Source organism: Akebia trifoliata, chromosome 12, assembly GCF_017979445.1.
Source record: "Akebia trifoliata isolate Shusen 1 chromosome 12, ASM1797944v1, whole genome shotgun sequence".
Classification (NCBI taxonomy): Eukaryota; Viridiplantae; Streptophyta; class Magnoliopsida; order Ranunculales; family Lardizabalaceae; genus Akebia; species Akebia trifoliata.
Window position 1 is genome coordinate 24079587 of NC_141386.1, and position 11384 is coordinate 24090970.

Genomic DNA, 11384 nt, shown 5'->3' on the forward strand with positions numbered 1-11384 from the left:
AAGAAATTAATTCTTAAAATCTGTTCCTTTGAAAATTTTCTTGGATTGTGGCTTATGTGGATGAGGTGTGGGAGGAAAGTTCCAATCCTCCACCCACTATAAGAAAATTGATTTTTAGTGATGATTTTTTTAGTCGTGATTTATATATCATAGTTAAAAAGTAATTTTTAATAGCAAAATTAATATGTTGTCACTAAAAATATTATAACGTCAACTTTTAGTGACAACTCAAAAGTATGCGTCACTAATGCTATGGATGTAAATTTTTGCGCTCTTTAAGATTATACATCAAGATATTTAGGGTATGTTTGATTGCATGGAAAGTCACTTTCCATGGAATTTGAAATCCATGGAAAATTAGTAGTGGAAAATAGGTAGGGTTGGAAAATCAAATTCCATTGTTTGATTTCACTTGGATAAAATCATGGAAAAAATATGAGAAAAAAGAAGAGGAGAAGGAAAAAAGAAGAAGAGGAGAGGAGGGGGAGAGGAAGAAGAAGATGACAAGGAAGAGGAAAAGGGGAGGATGTGGCGGCGATGGTGGCGACGGTGGCGGCGGCGACGGCAACGGTAGCGGTGGCGACAACGGAGGTAAGTGAGGAAGATGGGGGGAAAACGTGGTGGTGGTGGTGGTGCCAAAGGAGGTGAGTGATGGAGAAGAAGGAGAAGAAGAAGAAGAAGAAGATAGAGAGAGAAGATGGTCGGAGACGGAGCCGACGGTGACGACGGCGGCGACGGAGATGACGACGGCGGCGACGATGAGGTTAGTGTAATGGTGGTGGTGGTGGTGGTGGTAGTGGTGGTGGTAGGGAAGAATTGAGGATGGAAAATATGGGTGGATTTCATTTTCCCACCCATATGGGTGGGAAAGTGAAATCCATGATTTAGTGGACTTTTGGAATGGGGTGGAAAATGAATTTCCATTTCCATGTGCAATCAAACACTTAAAAATGTCATTTTCCATGGAAATTGATTTTCCACCCTATTTTCCATGTGCAATCAAACATACCCTTAGTGCCAATTTATATTTTGTGCCACTAAAGATATAAGATTTTAGTGGCAAGATGTTTTCTATCACTAATGGTTAGTCGTTAGTTATGGTTGTATTTCGCCACTAAAACCACACTTTTAGCCACGATGCATATCTTTTCACTAAATAATAACTTCTAGTGGCGATAACAAAATGTCGCCACTATAAGTGTTACAGTAACAATATTTAGTGACAACTCAAATGTAGCGGTTAAAATGCATGACCACATGAAAAGATTTAGTGACAAATTTTATTTTATTGTCACTAAAAGTGTAAGGTTTTAGTGGTAACATTTTTCGTTGTTATTAATGATAAATTTGAGCTACAAGTTGATTTTAGCTACTAAAACATATCTTTAGTGACGAGAATAAGATTTTATCACTAATTTATGATTGTAAATTTTTGGAGTTAACATAATGACCATATGAAGAGATTTAGTGACAATTTTTTTTTACGACTAAAAGCATAAGGTTTTAGTGGTAACATTTTTTGTTGTCATTAATGATTAGGTTTAGCTATATGTTGGTTTTCACCACTAAAACTTAATATGAAATTCCAAAAATCCTTAAATTGGGGATCCATGTCATAAAATTCAAATTGACAAGTTAATTTGTCACTCAACATACCTTAGAGTGGCTCTTAACCTCATCAATTTGTAGCGTCCAAAAAAATGATCTAATACCACGGGATTATAAAGGATAGGATTCACTACAAAATTTTAGGTTTTTAGCGGGGGTCAAAAACCGCTGCTAATAGATTGTATAACCGTCGCTATACTTATGAGTGGATCTTATAGTGACGGTCAAAAACCGCCGCTAATATATTGTATTACCGTCGCTATAAATATAAGTGAGTCCTATAGTGACGGTCAGAAACCGCCGCTAATAGTGTATTACTGTCGCTATAGATATGAGTAAGATCTATGGTGATGGTTAAAAACCGTCGCAAATTAGTTTTTTACCATAACTATAAATACAATTTTGAATGCTTTATAGTGGTGGTAATGGCCACCGCTAATAAGATTTATTTGTTTATTTTTTTTTTAATTTCTTTTATTTTAAAATTTGTAATTAAATACCTATTTTTATACAACCTGTCAATTAAACTCAATTACTTAGTAAATCAAATTAGTTAAGAGACAAGTACAACAAAATGATAAGTCGATTGAATTAAGAGCCAATGCTTATAAATCCATGTTTATCACTCAAAAAACAAAAGCTATCTATCATGGTTGTTGTTGTGGACACTGATTATTGTCGGGTTGATTGTGCTGCTCATCAACCTACAATTCATATACATTAATCAAATTAGTCATATAAATAAATATTTATTTATTTATTTATTAATAAAATATTTTAAAACACAACATATTCTATTATCAGTGAGAATTTACCTTTCTCATTAGAGTAATGATCAATTCGTTCAGTCTCTCCACCTCAGCATCTCTCACAATTTGTTGTTGCTCTAGAGACTCTAATTTCTTCTTCAACCTATGTACCTCAACAGAATCGCTAGAGGAATTTTCAGAATATGATGCAAATAATTTGCTAGGAGTCGGTCCCAGGCCGACACCACGAACACGACCATGTCTATCAGGACCCAAGACTTGAGATAATACATCATTTCGACCTGTAATATCTTGAGAGTCTTCTGGTAATAAACTCAAAAGTTCTTTTATCTTGTCCTGCAAAATATTTTAAAAATTCTTAGTATCTTCAAATTCAGATATTAACATAATTGATTAATGCTTGATGAAAATTATCTAAAATTAAACTTACAATCTTCTCCGTCATGGCCAAATCATTGGGCTTGTGTGTTATGAGAAATAAGATTGCTCAACTTGGCTCAGTATTCGTTGAACTCTTTAATTTCTATGTGCATCACATTAAAACAATGATAACAAGATTAGTTTATAATATACATAATTGAGCACGGAATTGATAGACAACATAATAAAAATATATATATACCTCATCATATCTAATACAAGCTATACTCTTCGTCCCAATCGTATGGGTCATTGTCTGTTGAGCACGATTTGCCTTATTTCTATAACTTCGAGACTGTACATCAAATAATTTGGGAGAAGTTAAATATATGAGATATAGAGTACCTTATAATTTGTTTGCAACTTTTTAAAACTCAATATGTATAAATTTCAAATATAAAATGTACCTGCCCCTCCTCCGAATTCCAAAAGGCTACGAGAGAATACCATTGAGCCTCCAAAATATAGGATGGACGATTGGCACATCGAATTGCATCATCTTTGTATTTATCATAGAATTTAATTTTCAACTTACATTTATGATCCCTCCACTTCTTGCCGATAGATTGTAACACAACTTTTTAAGTGTGGGCGGGATGTCAAATTTGGCCTGTATCAAAAATCAATTGAAAATTGAAAATTATGGAATCAAAATTGTTCAATGCTAAACTCATAATTATCTAATATTATATTATAATTAATTTATACCAATGTTGTCTGCCATGCATTTTCCTTCATTGATTCTGGCATTGCATGCCAATCAAGGATGTCAAGGGGAAACATATGGCCATCGCGGGCCAATATACCCAAGTATCTTTGGAGCTTAGCCACATGCTTCCCCACAGGTTGTCCATGGCTATCTCGCATTATTTCAAACATTTTTCCTGACTTTAGATTCTGTAATGAGAGGCATCGAGTGCGGCCTCTTTTTCTTTTCGACTTTGTCCTCTCACCAAATGAACTTTGTCCAGGTTCCATCTGCAAATGTAACGTGCAACAGAAAAATGAATTATTTATTCAGATAATTATGTTTTATGTACTAATTGTGGAAAAGCATATACAAGAAGTTATGCTTTATTTACTACTAAAACAATTTAGATTCACTAACACCTCATACAAGGACTAGCATTAATTTCCTGCATATTTGCATGCTTTAAAATCTCATTTACATATTCATTTCCAGCAAAAGGGAGGAGAAGATAAAGATGGGAGAATTAGATGACTATGGTTGCGATTATCTTGGATTACTTGTAAAGGCAAATCAGGACGACGATGAAAGCAAGAGAATTTCAATAGATGACATGATTGATGAATGCAAGACATTTTACTTTGCTGGGCATGAAACAACTTCTACTTTACTCACATGGACTGTTCTTCTTCTAGCCCTCAACACAGATTGGCAAGAGAAAGCTAGGATGGAAGTAATGGAGTTATTTGGTTCAGAAAATTTGACTATAGATGTTAATGGTATCGCAAAGTTGAAAATGGTACACTGTTGAGTCTGTCAAAAGCTAACCTTGCCACCATTGCCAAGCACCCAATTGCCTACTATTCCAACATTGCCCAAGCTAACCTTGCCACCATTGCCAAGCACCCAATTGCCTTCTTTGCCCAACTCTGCATTACCTCCACTCCCTACATTGCCTACAATGCCCACAATTCCAAAGGTCACATTGCCTCCACAGCCTGCAAATCCTTTGCCCACAATTCCAACCATCCCAACCACAATTCCTTCAATCCCTTTCCTCTCCCCTCCCCCTTCAACCACTAGCCCATAAAATGTTCATGTTATATATGTTTAGAATACATTGATGATGCCAGTAGTCTATATTGGAAGGCATTTTACCTATGTTATCTGGTTTCTTTGGTTTTGATTTTCAGTTTAGTTAAATTTATCTATGTGAGTTTGATTGGATAGCTTTTATTTATCAAAAAAAAATAAAAATAAAAATAATTCCCTTTGATTTGTTGTCTATCTTTTGAAATAATAATGGATTGCTATATTCCTTTTTAAAATTTTCTTCTAAATAAGAATGTTTATGATTGTCAAGAAAATGTCATTCACTACAAAAGGATCTTCAGGAAAAAAAATGTTTGCTGGACACAGGCCTGCAGTTTGCCTTTCAAGACAACTGATTACATAGGTGAACCATCTCATGTAAGCAGTTTGCTGTGATGGACAGTCTTTCTGCACCTTTCTTTATAGATAACTTGGCCTAGGCACACCAAGCTTATCATATCAATGATAAGAACACATAGACTCTGATGAGTAGAGGGTCTCTATAAAATAATTGAAAATTTTCATCATTGAACCATTATAAAATCTTTAGAATTGAGTATAAGCACATTGACTTATAAACAAGAGAAAAACAGTGTTGGCAAATTAACTTCATTTGTAGATGCTAACAATTGTAAGTGTTGTAATAAAACACTAAGGTACATTATGTGCTGGTGAAGAATGGAATGAAACTAGAAATGGCAGTAAGCGAGTGGAATGACATCCAAAGCTATTAAGTACAGTGAAAAAAGGTGTTTGTCGGGCTCTCTAAATAGAGAAACACGTGAGAGATGTGGGGATAGAAAAAATAATGTAGAAAGATTTATCTACCTTTGTGTAATTTGATTGAATAAGGTGTATATTAGCAGTAAAAAAATATTTCAACCAAAGTAAATGGGAAAGTTATGAACTAAACTACATTATGTGCTGAAGCCTCTGCATCATTTTGAATTGAGATAAGTAGTTGTTTTTGTTCTTCAATTTTTGCGTAAACGTAGATACATAATCATGAATGTTTAGTTACTTTCACTTTTCATAAGAACACCTAAAGTCCTAAAGTAAGAACCCCGGACAGTAAGCACACTACAAAGCCCCTATACTACCCCCTGCATCAGGAATAAGTGCACTCTAAGCCATGGGGAACTAAGCCCTCTCTACTCAAAAGCCCTCATAATAAACACAATGCTATGACATAATTTGATGCTCTTTAGATTAGAAATTTTTTCCAAAACTACTCAAATTGAAAGGGCTGATCTAAGATATACACTCAAACATCAAGGAAATAAATATGAAGGACAAGGCAAGTGCAGAATACATTCGAAAAAGTCGAGATGGTTGAACGAATAAACTATGGAACTTGTTCTACATGTTTAAATGGTTGAACTATCAAAAAGAATAGAGTATCCACTCTGTTATAGTGTAGAAAATTAGCATCATATATTCCTCATCCCAAATATTTGGAGAAAATATACAGAAAATATAAGAATTCAATCAAAGAAAACCAAACTGAGCTCTTTGATCTTTAATCAAAATCTGAAACATGATTTGGAGGTTTTAATATTTAAAGGAAAAGCAAATCTAAAATTGATTTGAGCATTTTGATATTTAAATCAATCTATAAACTGGAACAATTGAGATCAGTTTGATCTCCAATCAAACCAAAGTGAAAATTACCATCTGATTTCAAATCAATCTGCTTAAATCGCTATAATCGAATGAGAAGATACAGAGAGAGAGAGAGATGAAGAAGACGATACCTATTAGAAAGAGTAGATCGATTTCCGCCATTAATACCGAAAACCTTAGAACCCTAGCTGGAGAGGAGAGGAGAAGATACATGGAGTAGAGAGAGTGAGATGATTTTCGCCATACATACATACAGAGAGAGAGAGATAGAGACGATACCTCTTCTGCCAAATTTTCGCCATTAGATTCGAAAACCCTACATAGAGAGCAAAGAAGAAGATGTAGAGAGAGCAAAGACAGATGTTCAAAGAAAATTTTCGTGTGATGTAGAGAGAGCAGAGAGCTACGTTCAAATCGACGCGCGAAGGATTTTGGGAAATTTTCCGCGAAGAATTGATTTTCTTAAAAAAAAAAAAAGAGTTTTAGCGACGGGAATTTTGACCGTCGCTAAAATGTTGTCGCTAAAACCCCGCGATTGTGTAGTGATTCTAAGAACTTTGAAAAAGAATTTTGATTTTTTTTTCAAGTTTTCATCATTATATTTTATATTTAAATTTGGGAGTTTGGTAGCCATTCATTTTCAGTACCTTGGATCAAGCTCAAAAAGGCTTTCTTCGATTTTTCTTTCTTTCTTTCTTTCTTTTTAACCTGATTTTATAGGTAGTATGATATGAAGTTCTCAACCATACAATACATGACTTAGATTTTTCAAAAAAATATACATATTCACACATTTAAGAAGCCATGAGGTAGAAATATTATTCTTTGGTTATAGAATTGTTTTATAAGGGTATGTAAATTATCTACTCAATGATTTTGATTTTCTTGTGTTGATGTGGGAAAAGTATTATTGAGAACAAAGTACATGGCTGATTAAGCTTAATTGAATAGAACATATACAATTACAGCTCCTTATCAGATGTCCATAAAAGGCTCTATAACATGGTTGGTTGGCTTTAAGTCATTTTCATGGACAAAATATAAAGGGTTTTGTATCATTGAGAACCACAGATTTATACACCTATTTGGACTTGGTGGTGTCAAACTCGACTCAGTATGTAATTTTTTATTTTTTATTAGAAAACTGTTACTAACTTAGCTTAAGTTGGATCCCCATTCTCTGGTTTTGAGATTGAAGAAACAAAAGTTGAAAATGGATTTTGTCCTTCATCACTCATTTAAGAGGGTGTTGAGTGGTTTTTGAATCAGAGCACATGTAGTGAGGCACGTATGAATTAGTTAGATTTCAAAAATATTGTGATACTGTCATCAACTATGGCTTCAATTTTTTGTTATATTTTTGTTTAAAGCAATTTTTTTTTTTTTTTTTGCATTGATTTATATATCTTTTACTTAATTCGTATACTTGCTATAATTTTTAACAAGAAAATTACTCATCTCTGGATATTTTAATCTCGGATTATTCATTGGTGAATATTTTCATCTAATTTTAAACAAATTCGTTTGTTATGCAAGTTCATGAGCCACTGGTTTAATATGAAGGTCTGGAGCAACTACATCACAGTTGAATAAACTAGATTGATGATTGTCTTCGAAGTATTGTCCATTAACTAAACCGAGCTTCATGATTCTTGTTTTTGTATATGCTTCTGATCTAGTATTGCTGTCTCGTTGCGACACAATTTCCATTCCATAATGTTGATTTAGGGGAAGGAAGGTACCTCCAACAAGATGAGCTAGCTATCATAATGTTGATTTAGAAAATTGTGGTTCATCCATGGATGGAAGACAATGATGCTTCATTTGTTTAGATATTATGTAAGAGAAGGTAATCATTGGTATATGTTTTGATAAATAATGAGAGAATGAGAGAAATTTGAATGGAGTCCACATTTGCGTCGCAATCAATGATTTTTGTAAATTTGCTAAAGAATTTAATGTCACTGAGTTTGTTGTCCCAAAAATTTTTAGGGATTTTTAGTGACGAATTTTTGGTTGTAACTAATAATTCACTTTTAGTCGCAAAGTAATTCAACACTAAATCTATTCCTAAACTTTTTTAGTGGCAGTTGATGGTTGTGGATAACATTTCATATTTAGCTGTGGAAAATAAATTATCACTATATCTAACACTTTTAGTGACGATGTATGATTTTGACTAAATCTCCACTTTTAGCAACGACCTAAAATTATCACTAAAAGTTCATTTTTATCAATTAGTTTGATAAGTTTTAGTGGCAACTTCATAATATTTAGTGGCAATAATTTTTTAAATTAGTCGCAATATCTTATAGCTGAATATTATACTTTTAGTGGTGATTTATTTGATATACCTAAAGGTATAATTTTTAGTGGTATTTTTTAAAAATTGCAACTAAAACATTTAGCCACGACACTTTTAGCCGCGAGGTAGCCGCAATAAAAATGTTGACACTAAAAATTTTAGTGGCAACTTTTAAACATTTAGTGACAAAAAATGTTGCTGCTAAATATCAAATTTCTTGTAGTGACCCTAGGTGCATACGATCTGGACTCTAATGCCTTGTTTGGGTTGAGAGAAATAAAGAGAAAAGAAACTCATTAAAAGAAAAGAAAGAGAGAAGAAATCTAATTTCTTTCCATCTTGTTTGGTTTAACAAAAAAAAAAACTTAAGTTTGGAGAGGGGTAGAGTTGTAATTTTTAGTACTCTTATTAGTCGTGAGCATTTCTTTTCTCTCCGATTTTGAGAGAAAAAATGAGAGAAAAACTGGCCCTAGTTTTTCTCTATTATTTTTTGTTCCTCTCCTCACTTAACAATCCAAACAAGAGAAATATAGATAAACTCACGTTTAAGAGGTAAGACCTTGTGGATGTTGTTCCCAAGGTCTTAGATTCATACTTCTTGGACCCTTTCTTATACTAACGCGTCAAAAAAAAAAAAACACCGTAAGTGGTTTATCCCAACTAAACTCGATGAAAGGAAGATATTTTTCAAGAGGAAGATCTATAGAAAAGGCAATTGATAGTTATAAATTTTTAATGAGATCTACCTTGAAGTGGCTAATCATCATGTGTGGTTATGTCTTCTATTCTTGTATGTGGAGGGTTGTCATGGATTCAACCCGGATCTTTTGAGATCCGTTAACAACCCGCATAATTGGTAATGTGTGGGGTTTCCCCACCATTACCAAGGGTCCGGGGCGAAGTCCCCGGGCAAATTATTGGGCCCATTTGGTTTTGGATCCGACCCGTTTAACCTCTTTGTAACCCTAAGTATATAAAGGGTAAGAGATGAAACCCTAATGGGGGGAGAAAAATATACGAGAGATAAAGAGAAATTATAACCGTGTTCTTCTTTGGTTAATATAGTGAAATCGTTGTTTTTGCCTGTGGACGTAGGTTGATTCTTTGACCGAACCACGTATATTTTGTGTTGTGTAAGATTCTTATGTTCTTGCTCAATTTATACTTTGGATCATAGGGTTTAATCTAAAAAATTGGTATTAGAGCTATGGCTACAAAGTATGATGTTGAGAAGTTCGATGGAAGGAATGATTTTAATCTATGGCAAGTTCGGATGAAAGCGTTGCTTGTTCAGCAAGGTTTATCGAAGGCACTGTTGGGAAGCGATAATTTACCTGAATCGTTGAAACCAGAACAGAAAGAGGAGATCATGGAGAAGGCACACAGTGCGATTCTGTTGTCTTTGGGGAATGAGGCCCTGCGAAAGGTTGGTGATTCAAACACAACAAATTTGCCATGGACAAAGTTGGAAACTCGGTATATGACAAAATCTCTCACAAATCAGTGGTATCTAAAGAAACGGTTTTACACCTTGCAGATGCGAGAAGGTACTTCTATCCATAATCATCTTAATGAATTAAATAGTATTCTTATGGATTTAAAGAATATTAGTGTTAAAATTGATGAAGAAGATCAGACTATACTTTTGGTTTGTTCTTTACCACCCTCATATGAAAATTTTGTTGATACCCTAATGTATGGAAAAACTCCTGTTTCGGTTGAGGAGATTAAATCTGCTTTAAATTCTAAGGAATTGAAGAAGAAAGTAGATGGAATTACAGAAAGTTCAGGCAAATGTTTGTATGTTAGGGGGAGATCAAATCATAAAGGGAACCATAATGGAAAAGGACAGTTTAGATCAAAATCAAATGCGAGAAAGTTAAAGTATTGCAATTGTCATCAAGAATGACACTTTAAAAGAGATTGTCCAAAGCGTAAAGGGAAGGGAAACCAAAATTATAATGACTATGATGCTGGCGATGCAGTAGTGACAGATGGAAATAGTGATAACGGTGATGTACTTTCAGTTTCTACCAATTTCTCCGGTGAGGAGTGGATTCTTGATTCAGCATGCACTTATCATATATGTCCCAATAAGGACTGGTTCACAACTTATCGACCTTTTAATGAGGGTGAAGTTCTTATGGGAAATAATGCTGATTTGTAAGGTAGTGGGGATAGATATAGTTTAGGTGAAGATGTTTGACGGTATTGTGAAGACATTATCAGATGTTAGGCGCGTTCCAGATTTGAAGAAAAATTTGATTTCTTTGGGTATGCTAAACTCAAATGGTTGTTGTTACAAGGTAAGGGATGGAGTAATTTGAGTTTCTAAGGGTGTTCTTGTGGTAATGAAAGGGCTGAAGAAGAATGGGTTGTATGCACTGCAAGGACAGACAATTACATGTACGACATCGGTATCAGCAGCAGATTTAGACACCACCAAATTGTGGCATATGCGCCTCAGGCATATGAGTGAGAGATGGATGACAGTATTGAGCAAACAGGGTTTGCTTGATGAAAGCGCCCTCGATCCGCGGGGTGCGCGGATCCGCTTTTGACCCTTGAGGTTTGGGAGTCGTCACCTAGTTATTATGGTCTAGGAACCAAACTGACCCTACAATGAATAAAAAGAACTAATCTACTATAGAAATTTGAATCCGGGGATCATGTTACGGGGTTGGAAGGTGTTAGGCACCAACCCCGCCCGGCCAATGTCGGTCTCTACTTATCCCAAATAGATTTACATTGCTAATGATAAACCTAGATAAAAAAATAATAAAAATTTACCTTTGATCTGCAAAAGTGTTATTCCCTCAGATCTTGTTAGAATGGCTCCTTGTACCGTATTCCTTACTTCGTTCTATCTCCGGATCTG

At 34.6% G+C, this 11384-nt stretch overlaps 1 protein-coding gene across 2 annotated transcripts; it reads right to left on the reverse strand.

The window, feature by feature from the left end:
- Positions 1-2192: 2192 nt before the first annotated feature.
- Positions 2193-4359, reverse strand: LOC147389109 (uncharacterized). Of its 2 annotated transcripts, XM_086418906.1 has the most exons (6): positions 3507-4359; positions 3206-3408; positions 3001-3093; positions 2809-2901; positions 2424-2714; positions 2193-2312 (listed from the first exon to the last, which is right to left on the reverse strand). In XM_086418906.1, the coding sequence occupies exons 4-6, from the start codon at positions 2821-2823 to the stop codon at positions 2256-2258; spliced, it is 363 nt and encodes a 120-aa protein (XP_086275032.1). In that variant the 5' UTR covers positions 2824-2901; positions 3001-3093; positions 3206-3408; positions 3507-4359; the 3' UTR covers positions 2193-2255. The 2 variants fall into 2 exon arrangements, with proteins under 2 accessions (XP_086275032.1, XP_086275031.1); XM_086418905.1 differs by having other exon boundaries at positions 3001-3408.
- Between the last annotated feature and the right edge of the window lie 7025 nt (positions 4360-11384).